This window comes from Aspergillus multicolor (assembly GCF_047715735.1).
Source record: "Aspergillus multicolor strain CBS 133.54 unplaced genomic scaffold BDW74scaffold_20, whole genome shotgun sequence".
Taxonomy (NCBI): Eukaryota; Fungi; Ascomycota; class Eurotiomycetes; order Eurotiales; family Aspergillaceae; genus Aspergillus; species Aspergillus multicolor.
In genome coordinates this window covers 137,352-153,463 of record NW_027395971.1, presented here as the reverse complement: position 1 = coordinate 153,463, position 16,112 = coordinate 137,352, and the positions used below count along the sequence as shown (strand labels likewise).

Below are 16,112 nucleotides of genomic sequence, written 5' to 3'. Positions count from 1 at the left end.
AACCGAAACCACAATGCCCAAAGAAATCGACCTCAAACGCCGCCGCACCCGCTCCGACTACATCTTCCACCAGACCTACCGCACACGATGGTAACCGACACATACCCCTCCAATCTAGCCAAACCCACTAACGTTTGGTCCTAAATCAAAGGCACGACAATGACATGTACGCTCACCTCAACAACACAATCTACGCGCAACTCTTCGACTCCATTATAAACGCCTACCTGATCGCGCACTGCGGGATGGACCCCTTCAGCTACGGCTCGCCCACGCCCCCGCAAAACGACATAAACCCCTCAGGCCAGGTTGCGATCATGGTGAACTCGTACTGCGATTACTTCGCGTCCGTCTCGTACCCGGATATCTTGGAGTTAGGGCTGCGGGTGAATAAACTTGGCTCGACGAGCGTGACGTATGAGGTGGGGGTGTTCAAGCAGGGTGAGGAGGATGCCAAGGTTGTGGGTGGGTATACGCATGTTTGGTGTGAGAGGGGGGTTATGAGGCCGGCGAAGGGTGGGATGGAGAGGGGGATTCGGGAGGCGTTGGGGAGGTTAATTGTGAATGAGACGAGTAAGATTTGATTAAAGAACTGGAAGAGGGAAGGAAGTATATGATCGGTATATGGAGCCAGTGAATGCGCTCTGAGCTGGTCTCGGAGCGGTTATATATGAATCTATATGAACTTCATTCATGATTTTTGGCTTGACGGTCTGTAAGACGAAAGATATCCGGATTATCTTATTAAAAAAGAAAGTAAGATGAAAGGGGCGTAGGCGAGAAGGTAAGAGAGAATAGATGAGAAGTTGAAAAAAAGGGAAGTACTCCGTAGCTACTGAGAAATGACAAGATAGCGCGCTGACAAAAAACCGCTTCTATCCCTATTCTATCCCGGACCGAACTCCCATAATAAGGTATGAAAACGTCACAAGATAACAAACGCTGACCAAAATTTAGAAAGATCCGAAACAAGAAAGCAGACATAAGCGTAAAACATGAAATCTATTGTCGTCGTTCAACAGCCAATTTCAAGTCCAGCTGAAAATTCGACATATTTTGGGTGCGTGAAGTGTTGCATCATCGCATCAATTGAGCTTGTCGGGGATGATGCTGACTCGGGACACGTTCGAGCTCGGAGGGAAGAGGACTTTCTGCATAGACTTGGTGGCGGGATCACGGTACCAGCGCTGGTAGGGACCGGGGATGAACTTCCCCTTCGAGTCCCATCCGGCAACATAGGTGTGTCCGTCGTCGAGCTGGAAGAAGAGGAACTTCGCGGTCTTGCCGTCGTCCAGGGTTACAGTATCCCAGCGGCATCGTTCGTCGAGTTCGTCCTCGAAAATGTACCGGTGGAGGATCCGGCAGTAGACAACAGGGACAGGGACTTTCTCATCGTAATCGCTGCTGTCGCGGCAGACAAGATGCCATCCTTGACTGGGGATGTACTTGTAGATGCCCGGGACGGGAGAGTCCCAGTGCTCTTCGCGGGTGATTGAGCCTTGGATGCGCTGTCCACGCTGGAACCAGTACGTAGGACAGAAGATAGTGCGCATGCAGAGAAACAGGTTGGGCGCCATGGCGATTGGAGTTGATTATGAAAAAGCTACCGGTAGCTTTCAGCGTAAAAGAGAGATGGTGGGTATCGTAGGTGCGCAACAAGGACTAAACGCTCACTTTTTGGAAGGTAAAGAATTGAGGATAACGAGGAAACGTCCAATGGGGTTATATATGGATGTCCATTTTGAAGGATAGGAATGAAGGTCTTGATATCGCGGGACAACAAGAGATGTTTGATGGGGTTCTGTACCGTCGCTGCAATGCTCTTGGTACTCCCAGGGTTGTATTGATCAAGAATTTGAAGGCGAAGATGTCAGGTGGTCAGGCGAGGAATTTGTGTGAGACTTGTAGGTCGCGGTGAGACGCAGGGGATGATATAGGGCAGAGATCGAGACCGGGCCGAGAAGTCGGAGCTGAGAGTGATATCGGCGGAGGGATGCAAGAAAGGAGGCTCAGAGTCGGTACTCGAACTCGGTCTGTCACACGAGGCCAAAAAAAGAACGATTGGGAAGAATGGGCTGCAGGAGTAGCGGTGATCGCAACTGCACGGTGCACAGGGATGCAGCTATTCTTATGGCTCGTCAGGGGCGCATGATAGACTCTGAGCGATTGATTGGTGAAAGCGCATGCTGATTGTTTGTCAAAAAGAAGAAAAGAAAAGGAAGAGGGCTGGCAGCCTTAAAAAGCAGCAGAGGAGCGGTCTGAGTCCGAGTGTGACTCTGGGTTGACTGATGGTGAGGTCAGGTTGTGTGGCTTGGTGGAGAGCGAAAATTTGTAAGACTAGAGTCTCAGCTACGGCGGGACGTGATTTCCGACGGGAAGGCCCTCCACCACAACCTTGGAAGCTCTGCTTTGCTCCTCCCGACCCACCCTCCTGCATCGAATGATTCGAATCTGAGTTAGCTGTGCTGGTGCCTAAACTCGCAATAATACTCCGGATCCCTACGACAACGGAGTATCGATCATTAGACTCTATCTGTACTCAGCGGAACTACATGCCTGAAGTATCGAGTCGCGTCAGGCACTTGGACCATGGACAGTTCTTGCTGTGAGCCCTGCCGTCACGGAGTACTGGTAAGCCACGCAGAATACCTACACAGCCACAGAGGACGCAGACTAATCCAGAGCCCTGTGGACTAATAGTTACGGTCCGCTTTCTATAGATTATTCCGTACGTCCGGATAAAGAAATCGTCAATACTCAACGAGGATGACAGAGTGGAAGCTCGTCAGTGACTCCCGCCAAAGTCTCTTTGCGCCACTGTTGATCCCACTGAAAGTGTCGACCTGCGTTATCTGCCAGAGCTTGCCATGTGCCTCTCGTCGCCGATCAATTGGCTGGCCAAGATAGGCGTCTCGTTCCAGGCTGTTGGATCAGACAAACCGCTCGTTGAAAGAAGAATCCTTAGCCCCTTGGCGCCCCTTCTTCCTGCAGGAATGGCCATGCATCCAGCTCGGCTCTTCCATTCTTATGCCGCTGCCCACCACTACCGACTGTGACCGCTAGTCGTGCCCAGGCCGGTTTATTATCTACGCTGCTTCGACTGGCAAGCGCTGGCTTGCATCTTTGCGACTACGATTACTGATACGTAGCAAGCGAACGAAGACGACACCGGAGATCGACCATTCGCAATCCTGATCCTTGTCATTTGAATGACATTTGCATCTGAGCTCGAGCTATCGGGCGGAGTACTGACGACCGACATAAGATAGTTCCTTGATAATTGATAACCTCGTGGCTTGAAGTCAGGAGAGGGATGGCACACAAGAATGGTCGAGAACATGGATTTCTTGCGATGGGTGCCTAATCTCGATAGTACAACCATGCGACATGGACAACCCTTGCATGGACCACCCTGCAGATACTCCGTACTCCGTAGGGTACTCAATGGTTATGGCGAAGAGAATCATCACGCTGTGCCAACCGCTGATACTTTACCGCCTCCCGCAACACCATACCCTCGTTCAACTGGCTAGTCTCCTTTCTGAAGAGCTCTTGCCACGGTGTCTGACTCTCTGGCATACTGTAACCTCCTGAAGCCTCCAAGGCTGCTCGTCTCTCGTCTAGTTCCTCCTTCGAAACAAGGATATCCACTCGTCGCTTGTTGAGGTCAACGCGGAGCCTATCTCCATCACGAAGTAGTGCAAGATTGCCGCCAGCTGCTGCTTCAGGGCTTGCGTTGAGGATGGACGGTGACCCGGAAGTTCCCGATTGTCGACCGTCTCCTATGCATGGCAGCGACTTGACCCCCTGTCGCAGCAAGTGTCCAGGAGGGTGCATATTGACAACTTCGGCCGCGCCCGGATAACCTAATGGACCAGCCCCGCGCATTATCAATATACTCTTGTCGTCAATAGGAGCGTCTTCCAATCGACTGTGATAATCCTCCGGTCCGTCAAAAACGACGACTGCCCCTTCAAAAGCATTAGGGTCGCTTGGATTTTCCAAGAAACTCTGCCGGAACTGCTCTGATATGACGCACGTCTTCATGATCGCGGACTCGAACAAACTTCCTTGGAGGTGCAAGAATCCTGCGTCCTTCATGAGGGGTTCGTTGTATGGTTTGATAACCCGTCGGTCCCAGCTGTGTTGCCCTTTCACATTCTCAGCTACGGTATGTCCGTTGCAGGTAAGAATGTCCGAGTGTAACTTCCCGGCATCTAGAAGTTCTGCCATGATAGCTGGAAGCCCACCGGCTCTATAGTATTCCTCACCCAGATATTCTCCCGCTGGCTGCATATTCAGCAGAAGTGGAATGTTGAAGCCTAGTTGATCCCAATCGTCAAGCGAGATATCAACACCCATATGCTTTGCAATGGCATTGATATGGATAGGGGCGTTGGTGCTGCCGCCAATAGCAGTGTTGACAGCAATAACATTCTCGAAAGCCTCGCGCGTCATGATATCGCTTGGCTTCCGATCGGAGTGCACCATCTCCACGATTTGTAAACCGGTTTTGTATGCGCACTGCGCTCGCTCGCGATAAGGAGCGGGAATGGCGGCAGACCCTGGCAGGGCCATTCCCAGGGCCTCTGCCAGCGCATTCATTGTCGATGCAGTGCCCATGGTGTTGCAGTGCCCTGCTGATGGCGCTCTTCGTACGTCAGTCACCGCAAATTTGAAAATTTCACTTGGACATACCCTCGTGAGATCAAATCCACTAATCCCTTGTCATCCAGCTCGCCAGCGGCGTGCATCTCTCTTCCCGTCCAAACCACCATGCCTGAACCCGCAAGCTGGTCTTTGAGATAGCCGTTGATCATGGGCCCCACGTTCATGCAAATGGCAGGAATGTTCTTCAAGTGTCAGCTGATTATGCAACACAACAGACCATGGCCTACTCACCATTGTGGCAGCCGCCATCAAACATGCTGGTGTTGTCTTGTCGCACCCAGTCAAAAGTACCACGCCATCTATAGGATATCCGTGGAGGATCTCCACAAGTCCAAGGTATGACAGATTCCGGTCAATACACGCAGTCGGTCTTCTTGACGTCTCCTGAATCGGATGCGTAGGAAACTCAAAGGCAATACCACCTGCAGTCCTAATGCCTTCCCGTACTCGTTTTGCGAGCTCCATGTGGTACCGATTGCACGGCGAGATATCCGAGCCCGTCTGCGCAATGCCGATAATCGGCTTTCCAGCCATAAGCTCCTCCCTCGTAACGCCATAGTTTAGATACCGCTCGATATACAGCGCGGTCATCCCCGCATCGCCCGAGTTGAACCAATTAGTTGATCGCAGCTTGCGGCCGGCACCGAGTGCACCGGTTAGCGACGAGACCTTCTTGGCTGATGCGCGGACCTTCTCTAGCTCGAGGGTTCGCTTCCGGAGGGCTTCCAGTTCCTTGTCGAGGTCTTCGATGTTGACCACGCCCTGACTTTGACTGCTGCAGGCGCAGCCTTCGCATTTCGACTCGCAAGGCATATTCGAGTGATCTATATTCTTAGCACGGTTTGGTTTACATATCTCGCGATCCTGGTAGGCGAGCTGACGTACCTTATAAGATCGCGTGTCCCGGCTAAACGTCTGTGGTGGGGTTGCAGCCGAACCTTGAAAGACCGGCGAATGTCCGATGGAGACTGCCGCCCTCCGAGAAGTCCTGCTTTGTTGCCTCTAGACTCGACAGCACTGCGAAAGGGACGATTTAAATAGCCGGGAGATGAATGGCTACTCGGACTTCATTTACCGATTACAGTACTACTCACTTTCCCGCCTCATATTTCGGCTCGCATTGGTGCAGGGCTGACCTTTGTGACTCTGAGGTCCCGACCCAGACCCTAGTTGCGGTACAAGTACCCCACGCGACACCGACTCTGGAGAAGAGCGTGGGGGTTTTGCTCTGTTGCCAGCATCCACTCTGTTAGAGGCTAGAGACGTCATAGCAAGTCCGCGGACTTACCATTGACTGCGGTTGCAAGTGGTCTTGATACTCGGATGATACTATTTCCAGCTCATATTTTCTCTATACCTATCGGCTTATTGTCCGACTGCAATGCCTACCAGCCGCAAAAGTAGGTAAGCTGACGGGGCAATCGACCAAGATCGAGTGGCTGTTTACCGCTCAAATACGGTACTAGGTATCAGCCGCATGGCTGACTCTGAGACAGCGAGTTTCCAACGTCTTACTGTGTAGTCCATACCTGCATGTAAATGGCGCAGGGCGCAGGAAGAGCAACATGGGTGTTTAGCCACATCCCACGTGTTCGTGTACAGCAGGGGTTGACCCAATCATGGCCGATTCTTCTGATGCTTCGATCTGACCCTGGCGTTTGATGTCCGCATGATTCGATGACGGCCCGACGCTCAATCTTGTGGTGTTCCCATTATACCGAAAAGCCGCCCATGGGGGTAACGCCACGAATGCATGCTGCAAGGAGATTGTTCTAACGGGGAATAACATAGGTCAGGCACGTATTGACTAGGTTGATTTATACCTGCCCACGAAGACGCCGCTCATGACCATGGCCGCTTCTACAACTAGAGAATACCGCGCAAGACATAGGAACTGCAACGTCGCATGGAATTGACTGCTATATGCATACTACCAATCGTCCTGGTACATCACCTTCTCCTCACGAGATCGCAAACCAGCCCTTCCTGCTGGACAAACCAAGCATTTTTCGTCGTCCACTCCTGACCCGGCTTACGCAGCCGGAAGGTAAAATCCCTCAGCAGCTGCGGGATGATCTTGTGCATCTCGATGAGCGAGATATTCTTTCCCACACACGTCCGCGACCCAGCCCCAAACGCAAAGAAGCTCTGCTCCATCTCCTTTAGCTTCACCGGTGTACTCTCCACCCATCGTTCTGGGATAAAGGCCCCAGGATCCGGAAATACCTTTGCATCGTGGTGCAGCGCCCATGCATTGATGCCCACCGTCGTTCCTGCAGGGATATGCTTGTCGCAAACGGTGATCCCGCCCTCAGGAACATGGCGCTCCAGTATCAACCCCACGGACGGGTGAAGTCTCATCGCCTCCTTGACCACGGCCGCGAGGTAAGGCGAATGCGCCATCGACTCCTTGTACGAGACCGGGGTGCTCAGAAGTCCCGCGCTATCCGCAGCATCAATCTCCGCAACGACCTTGTCCATCTTCTCGGGATTCTTGAGCAGGAAATACACAATCGCCCGCAAAGCAATGGCCGTCGTATCCGAGCCCGCAAAGACATTTGTCGACAGATGCACAATCACGTCGCGCGTGCTCATCTTCTCGGGATCAGAGACGTGGATCGCCATCCACCGGCTTAGCATGTCCTTCCCCTTCTCGAGATCGCCCTTGTCGAGCTCCCCGTCCCGCGTCAAACTCGTTCGCGAATTCACCTGCTTCAGCGTAAACTGCAGCACCTGGTTCCAGCTCTCCATGCTCGGCATTAATATCGGAAACAGCGGATTGCCCAGCAACACCTTGTGCGCTTCGGGGATCTGCCCGATCAGACTGGCGTACGCTAAAATCCCCTGGATGCCCGCCATCATATCGTCGACGTCGCGGCCTTCCTGCAGGAATCCCAGTTTCTTCGCGAAGCTGAATTCGCCCACGACGTCGAAGGCGTAGTATTGCAGCCAGGTACCCAGGTCAACGGGTCGCTTCCTGTCGGCGAATTCGCGGAGGCGGGAAAGAAAGATCTCCGTGCAGCTGTCGACCGCGCCCTCGAGTTCGAGAAGCGACGTCATACTGTATGCGTTTGCGACGGGGCGCTTTTGATCCCGATGAAATTGCTCGTCTCTCGTCGAGAAGAGGTTCATCTGTGGCTTTTTGTTCCACGATATGCATTGGATTGGGTAGAAACCCGTCTATTTGCACATGTCAGCACGAGTCCTGCTCATGCCGTTGGAAAGCAGGTAAGGAGATAGGAACGTACCTTGGTGAACCCCTTATTCAACCCATAGATTACGGGGATGGCCTTTGGATCCGCGACGGAGACATGTCGTGGCCCGATACGCACGAGTGGGCCATGGCGACGGTGCAGGTTAATCTCTGTCAGATGGTGATCGCCCTTCCAGACGCTATGAAGCTTCCAGAGCCGTGTGCATTTTGCGAGGGCTGGGCCGGGGATACCGGATAGGCCTGAGCCGAATCTGCGCCAGAGGAAGCGAAGGGCTAGAAAGGTGAAGAGGATGAGGAGGGGCAAAGGAAGCGAGATGGGAAGGGCTGTAGATTGTAGAGTGGACAGGATGGCAGGCATGGTCGATGTTCAATGCGGCAAGGAGATAGATGATTTGTGCCTCAGAACATAGCCTGACTATCAGGACAGACAGACTTATATAGGCCCTAGGTAACTAGCTAGCACCAAACATGCAGACTCATCTAGCTGAGCAGCCACCTCATCGGTCCGACACACACCTAGCTACTAACAGCTCACCCCCTTCCGAGCCAACGCGTTCCGATATAATCTGCACTATCGGCAGGGTCAACGCTTAGCAATGCGCATTGCTGATTCGCCAATGCCCTTTCAAAGACTCCAACCCCTCTACCTGTGACGCTGGGCCACTGGAAGCGGGGTTGGACACTTGCGGGGGATGCGCGATATGCGGGGGGATCTCCGTCTCCATACTCGAATCTGGGAATTTGATGCTGCTCTTCGCCCATTTGAGACATCGTAGAGGTGAATAGTCAGTAGGTAAGGTTTGGCATCTAGCTGAATGTGGCTTAGATGCGAAGTACACTTCCGATACACGGCGTTTTGGGGTGGGATCGGTGGCCGGTGCATACACTTACTGGTACGTATACGCTGTGCTTCCGATGCGTATCCGAAGAAAAAAGTTCACGTTAGGGGATGAGTTTAAGGTGATAGGTGTAGCCTGGGGTCATAGGTGATCGACTGATACATGAGCCGATAAGCTTTGTGTGTATGAGTATGGATTTGTTGTTGATTTCGGAAGGGGTCGAATTCGATATCCGGGGAAGATGGGGACCGGGGAGGTGGAGAACCCCCGCACAATGAGGTTGTCTTGTGAGGGTCACCAGATCAATGGACCAGTTCTAGTAGTGGAATGATGCAGAGTGGTGAGAATGCCAGGACCAAAGCCCCTATACCCATATTTATAGCATAGGTACCGTTTTGGTAGCCCCCGACTTAGCGTGCCCGAACAACAACAGCAACCCCAACGCCACAATGCCGGAGATGAGAGTGCTGCATCTAATCTATCGTCATAAGTCCCCTCCTATCGAGGGAAATGGTATCAAATAACAAGCAAGCAAGCAATACACAATGCCAAAAGCATGAACATGAAACCTTGAAGTTTCGAAGGACGTTACTGAGTCGTGCACTGCGCCCCCTCGCCCTCCTCCTCGTCGTCCTCCCACGCATCACCGCCAGCAGGATCCTTCGACCCAAACTCTTCTACATCGCCTTTGGGGTCGTACTCGACCTCGTCGACGGTGTCCGCCTGGATAGCGGGGGCCGGCTTGGGGAGCATTTCCTTGAGCTTTTCCAGGACGGCGGGCGTCGGCTTCCAGGTCTCGTCGGGGAATTTGATGTTCACGATCAGGTACAAGTCGCCGCGGGAGTCGGAGCGCTTGATGGGCATTCCCTCGCCGGGGACTTTGAGGACTTGGCCGGGAGAGAGGATCTGGGGGTGGCCGGGTTTAGGGTGTGAGAGTTCGATGCCACGGCCGTCGAGGTGTTTGAGGACGACGCGGGAGAAGCCCGTGAGAGACTCGGCGAGCGTGATGTCAATTGTGGCTTTGAGGTCGGCGCCGGCGCGCGTGAAGACGGGGTGTTCCTCCTCTTCGAGCTGGAAGACGATGTCGCCCGGTTCTTGGCCGGGGACTTGGTCGGCTTCACCCTCTAGGACGATTCGGTCGCCGTCCCTAGTTCTGTTAGTGTTTGTTGTGGTATATGGGTGAAAGGACGTACTTTGCTCCGCAGGGAATGTAGATCTCCAGCATCTTCCTCTCCTCAGTCGTCTTCTTGCCCTTGCATTTCTTGCACTTGTCCTTGGTTGCGAAGAACTGGCCGTCACCGTTGCAAGTTGTGCACTGCTGCGTGGACTTTGTCAGGAATTGACCCATGCGGGTGAGAACCTCCTTGTAGCCTATAGATTATCAGCCGCATACTCTTCCAGTGGGTGCAGCGAAAGAAGCGTACCATGCCCGTCACACGTAGAGCACTTCTTCGCCGTCGCGCGCTCCTTGCCACCCTTGCCCTTGCACAGACCGCAAATGACGTTTTTCGTGCTCGCGAATTTCACAGTCTTGCCCTTGTATAGTTCCTCCAAGCTCACTTCGTACTTTTGCTCCTCGTCCGGACTCTGTCGTGGCCTCGGCATGCCGCCCATCCCGGGCATACCACCCATACCGCCCATACCACCACCCATGCCGAACATCTGCGCAAGGATATCATCGAGATCGGGACCGCCGTTCATGCCCGGCTCGCCGGAGCCGTTAAAGGCGTTCATGCCATGTGTATCGTAGAGGTGTCGCTTGTCATCGTCGCTGAGGATCTCGTAGGCTTGCTGGACTTCCTGGAACCGAACTGACGCCTCTTCTCGCTCATCTTCGGGGAATTTGTCGGGGTGGTTTTGTAAGGCGGCCTGAATTTGTTAGTGGTTGAAATTGACTTCAGCATTCGGGCTCGTACTTTGCGGTAGGCTTTTCGGATTTCATCTTGAGATGCGTCGCGGGAGATCTGTAGGACCTCTATCACATGACTCGTCAGTCAAGTGTATAGAAAGCGCAGGAGAATGATAATTACCGTAGAGGTCAACCTGTGCGGACGACACTGTAGACAGTCAGTTAGCAGGTTGCCGATTTAGCTGGGTGATGGAACATACTGAGGGCGTTCAAGTGATCCTAGGGAAACAGTAACGCGGGTATCTATGTGCAAATATTGAACAACAAGAGAATAGACAATAAAAAGATATTTGATTTTGTTAAGTTGTTGATGGGACAAGTGTTGCTGGCGCTGCGCCCGAAAATTCCGCCTTATCTTTTTTGCTTCTCCTCGCCGCCTCCACATTTGTCTCTCTACAGGACGACCGCCGCAATCGCCGGCTTCAATTCTGCTTTCCCTGCGCATTTGCTCAAGATGAGAAACATACGCCCTGGGCTTCTCGCCCGCCGGTCCTGGGTCTGCATACAATGCCGTCGATTGCACCCTGACACCCCCTCCACGATACATACAAACAAACTCCCTCGTATCCCAGTGCGGACGCGATTCGCGCCGTCGCCGACCGGATATCTCCATTTAGGATCGCTCCGCACGGCTTTGTTCAACTACCTGCTGGCGAAGCGCACGAAGGGCCAGTTCATTCTCCGAATCGAAGATACGGATCAGGTGCGACGGACCCTGCGATACCTCCCCCAGAAACGGACGCTGACAGATCGGATATACTAGAAACGGACTGTTCCCGACGCAGAGCAGAGACTCTATTATGACCTCAGATGGGCCGGGCTACAATGGGATGAAGGTGCGAAATGTTGCAGTTAGACCTGAAGCTTGGGATACTGATAGGAGTTGGCAGGTCCTCTTGTTGGAGGCAATTTTGGTCCTTATCGACAGGTGTGTGTCCACGGAGCTTGATCTCTCACTAAGGTCATGGCTAATTATTCAGTCCGAACGAACGCATATCTACCGCAAATACGCCAATGAGCTGATAGAGCGCGGCCTCGCATACCGATGCTTTTGTCCCGCGCACCGTCTCGAAGCACTGGCGAAACATCGTAACGAAGCGGGTCTTCCTCCGGGATATGATAGGAATTGTGAAGGTCTGAAGCACGAGCATTCGGAAGAACTGGCAGCTAGGGGGGAGCCGCACGTTGTCCGATTGAAGGTCAATGACCGCATCGACCAATTCACCCTATTCAAGGAAACTGTATACGGCAGGCCAAAACAAAAGGAACCGTCCCCACAGTTGGACCTCATCGACCGCGTCTACGAGGACCCCATCCTGATGAAGTCCGACGGCTTCCCGACATATCATCTAGCAAACGTTATAGATGACCATCTTATGGAAATTACCCACGTTATCCGAGGCACAGTAAGTTTGGAGTCAGGGCATACTGTAACCCTACTAACGCCCTCAGGAATGGATGCCGTCTACTCACCTGCACGCCCTACTATACCATGCGTTTGGCTGGAAGCCGCCAGTCTTTTCACATGTGCCCTTGCTGGTAAACCAGTCTGGGCAAAAGCTTAGCAAGCGCAACGCCGATATCGATATTTCACATTTCAAAGACCAGGGTATACTTGCGGAGCCTCTGTTGAACTTTGCCGTGTTGTTGGGCTGGTCGCACCAGAGGGGGAAAGACATTTTCAGCCTGAAGGAGCTTGAGAAAATTGTGAGACCACTAAACCAACGCATACAGGCCATAGGCTAATTTGATAGTTCGACATGAGATTCACCCGTGGCAACACCATCGTCGCCTTTTCCAAGTTATGGTTCCTCCAGTCCGCACACGCCCAGCGCTACAGTGACAAGGACACGGAGCAACTCAACGAGATAATCTCCGCCGTTACTAAAACCGTCCGGTCAACGGCGTCACCTGAAGAGCTATCTCAGATTCTCCAGAACCGCCGTCTCCTACATATGGTCACCCCGCTTGTCAAGGGAGACGCTAAGAACTACACTAACGCACCTGAATTCGTCGCTCGCAACTCCGCCTTCTTCACAACAACCATCTCCCGACCGTCATATGAATTTCAAACTGAAGGCTCAAATTGGGAGATCTCATTATCCGCGCTCCACACGGCCGCTGCAGCGATAACCCTGCTTCCTGAATCACATTGGACTCTAGAAAATATTAAGACCAACTTCACTACCTACGACACCGCAGGCGCAATCTCGAAGAAACCCAAGGACGACGTCACTGAAGGAGACAAGGAAAACGCCACTGAAGGGGACAAAGAAATCGCCATTGAAGGAGGCAAGGACAACGTCCCTAAAAGAGGCGATATCTTCGCCCCTCGAGGGCCCCCAAACGTCCCCCCTGAAAAACTCAAATCGACTAAGGCCTTCCAGAGGGAGCTGTACCATTACATGCGCTGGGCTTTATTGGCCGGTGCTCACGGCCCAAGTGTCGCAGAGTCGCTTTTTATCCTGGGGCGTACGGAGACGCTTAGGCGGCTAGAGGAGGCGAGGCGACTGACGACCGAGCCTGGTGCTCTCTCTCCTGTTGCTCTTAGATTGTTGAAGGAGAAGGGGCTTGAGCCGAAGTCTCAGTCGGTACGGGAAGAGAAGCCCAAGGGTGAGCTCTCGTGGGCGGCTCACTCTTTACCATCGGGGTCAGCTGAGCAGTAAACGTCAGCTACGTCAACTTACTCCATTCTCCCTCGTCTAGATCCATTGAGATAGTGGACACTGGTACTGAAGCCTTCAGCCGTTTCTTGCTCAGCGCTGAGCGAGTATCAGCCAAGAACGGCCTCGTATAAACCAGGGCTATTCGGATCCAATCTGCCATTCCGGATGATGTTGAAGCATCTAACTTCGTGTATACTATCCCTCCCCCGATGTACATTACCTCTATACTATATTGGATCACCCATGTATTCTACCTATCCTATAACTTGGTCCGCACTCATCTAGCTTGCCAAGCTGACTTTCATGTTCATGTCCACGAACGGATCTCCGCCCCGCCCCGCACTTTCATTTCTCAGAATCACTGCTATCCAACGCAGCCTTTTCAGTCGCTCAACGCTCTAGTCCAGATTCCATATACAACTTAAGCCTGGTAGCCTCGCCCATCGTTCGTCGAGGCCCGCCTCATGCCTTCCTTCCCGATCCCTGATTATACCGCCGGCCTGCCCGACATCTCGAAGATCTCACGACCTCTGAGTTGCTCGGCGACGGGAAGGGATTGTGTCTCATCGGCAATGGCCAGAGCAGGTTCGCGTGTCCACTGGATTTGACAACCAGTTCGCAAGGCCATTCATTTTCAAGAGATGAAGTCTCAACTTCTGGGTACGAACGATCTCTTGGACATTTCACAATCTACTGTGTACATTTTCACCGGCAGGATGCTTATCTCTCTACCTGCTTAATGCTAACAAACTGACAGCCCTTATCAGGGTGTGCCGGACTTCGTGCCGGACTTCGTCGATAGACGAATGCGTCTATCTTTGCCTCTTACCATAACCGCCGGAGACCTTGAGCTCACGCATAACGCAGAGAAGAACTTGTCCTGCTATTTCGCCCTTGACTCCCTCGTCATTCCTTTGACGGACGCGCCGTGCTCTTAGTGACAATGGACTGCTGGCCAAAGACGAGTGCCAATGCCGATCACGCGAACACTATGTGCTTCTTCCACTCGATTCACATACTCTAGCTCTGACAACAATTGCAGGCAACTGCAGGAAGTGAGGGCACTCGCGCCGCTATGTCTTTAGATCCGCATATCCTTCGCACTACTGCTATGATAAACGGCCGCGAGAATAGGACTATCAAGGCGCTACTGGGCTGGAGCTAGATTCGAACCTGGGTTTCCTCCTCAGCCAGGCCCAATAGGACAGGCCATTGAATACCTTCACCTTTGATCCACGAGCATGATGGGTAATTCAAGGGCTTTCCCTTTCTATCCTCTTTCTTGTCTTCGTTTGCTGATTTTTTGTCCTGTGTGGGCACCTGACTTAATCCTGGTGTTCCTTGCTACCCTCACCTTTCTCGTTCTCCTTCTACAGCAGCTTCGGAAACTGAGGCGAATCCGAGACTTCACGTGTTACGAATCATTGCTTCAAACCCTCTCACTGACACTTTTGGCTAACTCCTACCTCACCTCCGGCCAAGATGAGTGGCTGCTCTTCTTTTCAGCCCGGTCACAGCCAGGACGAGCCGGTCCCCATGGAATCTGACCAGGACTCAACATTCGCGAGCAACCCGTTTTACTTCAAGGGTGGCACTTACTTACCCGGTGATGGTAACCAGACGCCTCTTACATTGCCAGGTATCAGCGGATCTGACTATGCCCACTTTACCATTCATCAAGATTGTGAAAGTGTCTATACTCCAACTTTCTCAAATATCAAAGCGGTCAACTACGGCAGGCCCGTCTCTCCCGCCAACATGCCAGGCGTTTCAAATCGCAGGAATCGGAAGCAGAAGTCGATCCTGAAGGCAGCCCGGCCGTCCGTGAAGCTCGACACGAATGGCGACGTCATAATGTCCGACGGCTTCAGAGATAAGGATCAAGTAAAATATCGTCGGAGAGACAGAGGGAAGTACCTGCAGTTCTTGGCATACAGAGCCGGAATGAAAGCTGCCAAGGAGGCTGACGAAGTGCGAGGTGGAGGTCTCTCAACTACCCGCCGCGTACAGCAAGTGAACTTCTCCAAGTCCGGGAGCACGGTCCGGTATTTCACTCGGAAGTCTACGCCTTTGGAAGCGGCGCATGGGCCAGAGTGCAGTGTTACGTTGCCAGTAGTCGACAGCAGACCTGATGATATGGTGATGGATGATGGGTTGGCTGAGATACTTTGCTTCCCTACTAGGGCTTGTCTGTGTTATTGAGGCCAGGACACGAACCTCACTGAAGCACTCAATCCCAGAGTTTGATCAGGCTCGGAAGACTTGAGCCCTGATAGGAATGCATGGTCGTGGACACTGGCCACGTATCGACGGGCCTTATACGACCACAGATGATCAGGCCTGATAGCGTCATCATAGAAGTGGCATTAGCCTAGAACTGGTAATTCTGGGCGCGGATGAACGGAGGGCTTGCTATTCGGAACTCGTCGGGAACTCTTAGGTTCAGCGCTTTACGGGCATGAATTTCGCGCCCTCGCCTTGGAGGTTCGACCATGGTTTTGTCGGTGGCTTCGAGGGGTGTTCCTGGCCTATGGTTTACAGCGTTGGGATAGCATCATCTTGTGCTGAGAGTTAGACTACCACCAGCTAGCCATGGATGAATATCAAGCATTTGCATGATGAGCAAGGTAGCGTTTAATCGCTTGAAGATTGCCCTATTTAGGGTCTTAGTAGGGCAGCTTGAGAGCTGATAGCTGTAATGTAATCCCCCCATTTGGGCTTTGGAAGCAGGAAAACGCCTAAGGACAGTTTAGTTTGTCTCTTGGTAAAAACCTGCTTCGGGATATTAGTGTAATTATTATATAGCAGGAGAT

General features: G+C 52.6%; 7 protein-coding genes across 7 annotated transcripts; 3 read left to right on the top strand and 4 right to left on the bottom strand.

The window, feature by feature from the left end:
• Positions 1–13: 13 nt before the first annotated feature.
• On the top strand, positions 14–584 carry BDW74DRAFT_180027 (acyl-CoA thioesterase; the record flags this gene model as incomplete). The annotated part of the gene is made up of 2 exons (XM_073729625.1): positions 14–90; positions 152–584. 2 exons carry the CDS (start codon positions 14–16, stop codon positions 582–584), a joined length of 510 nt encoding a protein of 169 aa, XP_073581883.1.
• Positions 585–1,085: 501 nt separating this feature from the next.
• Positions 1,086–1,577, bottom strand: BDW74DRAFT_180026 (uncharacterized protein; the record flags this gene model as incomplete). The annotated part of the gene is made up of 1 exon (XM_073729624.1): positions 1,086–1,577. The coding sequence occupies one exon, from the start codon at positions 1,575–1,577 to the stop codon at positions 1,086–1,088; it is 492 nt and encodes a 163-aa protein (XP_073581882.1).
• A 1,864-nt stretch (positions 1,578–3,441) lies between these two features.
• On the bottom strand, positions 3,442–5,484 carry BDW74DRAFT_180025 (IlvD/Edd family dehydratase; the record flags this gene model as incomplete). The annotated part of the gene is made up of 3 exons (XM_073729623.1): positions 3,442–4,651; positions 4,699–4,853; positions 4,903–5,484. The coding sequence occupies 3 exons, from the start codon at positions 5,482–5,484 to the stop codon at positions 3,442–3,444; spliced, it is 1,947 nt and encodes a 648-aa protein (XP_073581881.1).
• A 1,056-nt stretch (positions 5,485–6,540) lies between these two features.
• On the bottom strand, positions 6,541–8,329 carry BDW74DRAFT_52847 (cytochrome P450). Its single transcript, XM_073733061.1, has 2 exons — positions 7,920–8,329; positions 6,541–7,851 (listed from the first exon to the last, which is right to left on the bottom strand). Exons 1-2 carry the CDS (start codon positions 8,241–8,243, stop codon positions 6,622–6,624), a joined length of 1,554 nt encoding a protein of 517 aa, XP_073581880.1. The 5' UTR covers positions 8,244–8,329; the 3' UTR covers positions 6,541–6,621.
• Positions 8,330–9,021: 692 nt separating this feature from the next.
• BDW74DRAFT_52852 (putative DnaJ domain protein (Mas5)) lies at positions 9,022–10,918 on the bottom strand. Its single transcript, XM_073733062.1, has 6 exons — positions 10,834–10,918; positions 10,755–10,781; positions 10,641–10,699; positions 10,149–10,593; positions 9,918–10,095; positions 9,022–9,871 (listed from the first exon to the last, which is right to left on the bottom strand). Coding segments are annotated over exons 1-6 (1,269 nt in total). The 5' UTR covers positions 10,835–10,918; the 3' UTR covers positions 9,022–9,312.
• A 139-nt stretch (positions 10,919–11,057) lies between these two features.
• Positions 11,058–13,797, top strand: BDW74DRAFT_156728 (glutamate--tRNA ligase MSE1). The gene is made up of 6 exons (XM_073725035.1): positions 11,058–11,336; positions 11,397–11,469; positions 11,524–11,561; positions 11,614–12,039; positions 12,086–12,340; positions 12,388–13,797. The coding sequence occupies exons 1-6, from the start codon at positions 11,088–11,090 to the stop codon at positions 13,297–13,299; spliced, it is 1,953 nt and encodes a 650-aa protein (XP_073581878.1). The 5' UTR covers positions 11,058–11,087; the 3' UTR covers positions 13,300–13,797.
• A 984-nt stretch (positions 13,798–14,781) lies between these two features.
• Positions 14,782–15,501, top strand: BDW74DRAFT_180021 (uncharacterized protein; the record flags this gene model as incomplete). The annotated part of the gene is made up of 1 exon (XM_073729622.1): positions 14,782–15,501. One exon carries the CDS (start codon positions 14,782–14,784, stop codon positions 15,499–15,501), a length of 720 nt encoding a protein of 239 aa, XP_073581877.1.
• Between the last annotated feature and the right edge of the window lie 611 nt (positions 15,502–16,112).

What these genes read in the sequence shown, in the direction of transcription:
- BDW74DRAFT_52847 (XM_073733061.1), bottom strand. Translation starts at nt 8,243, where the DNA reads ATGCCTGCCATCCTGTCCACTCTACAATCTACAGCCCTTCCCATCTCG. An exon ending in TGAATAAGGGGTTCACCAAG is followed by an intron (nt 7,852 to 7,919) that starts GTACGTTCCTAT and finishes ATGTGCAAATAG; the next exon opens with ACGGGTTTCTACCCAATCCA.
- BDW74DRAFT_156728 (XM_073725035.1), top strand. Translation starts at nt 11,088, where the DNA reads ATGAGAAACATACGCCCTGGGCTTCTCGCCCGCCGGTCCTGGGTCTGC. An exon ending in CCCACGTTATCCGAGGCACA is followed by an intron (nt 12,040 to 12,085) that starts GTAAGTTTGGAG and finishes TAACGCCCTCAG; the next exon opens with GAATGGATGCCGTCTACTCA. An exon ending in TGAAGGAGCTTGAGAAAATT is followed by an intron (nt 12,341 to 12,387) that starts GTGAGACCACTA and finishes CTAATTTGATAG; the next exon opens with TTCGACATGAGATTCACCCG.
- BDW74DRAFT_52852 (XM_073733062.1), bottom strand. An exon ending in TCCGAAAAGCCTACCGCAAA is followed by an intron (nt 10,594 to 10,640) that starts GTACGAGCCCGA and finishes TAACAAATTCAG; the next exon opens with GCCGCCTTACAAAACCACCC. An exon ending in CTCTACGTGTGACGGGCATG is followed by an intron (nt 10,096 to 10,148) that starts GTACGCTTCTTT and finishes GATAATCTATAG; the next exon opens with GCTACAAGGAGGTTCTCACC.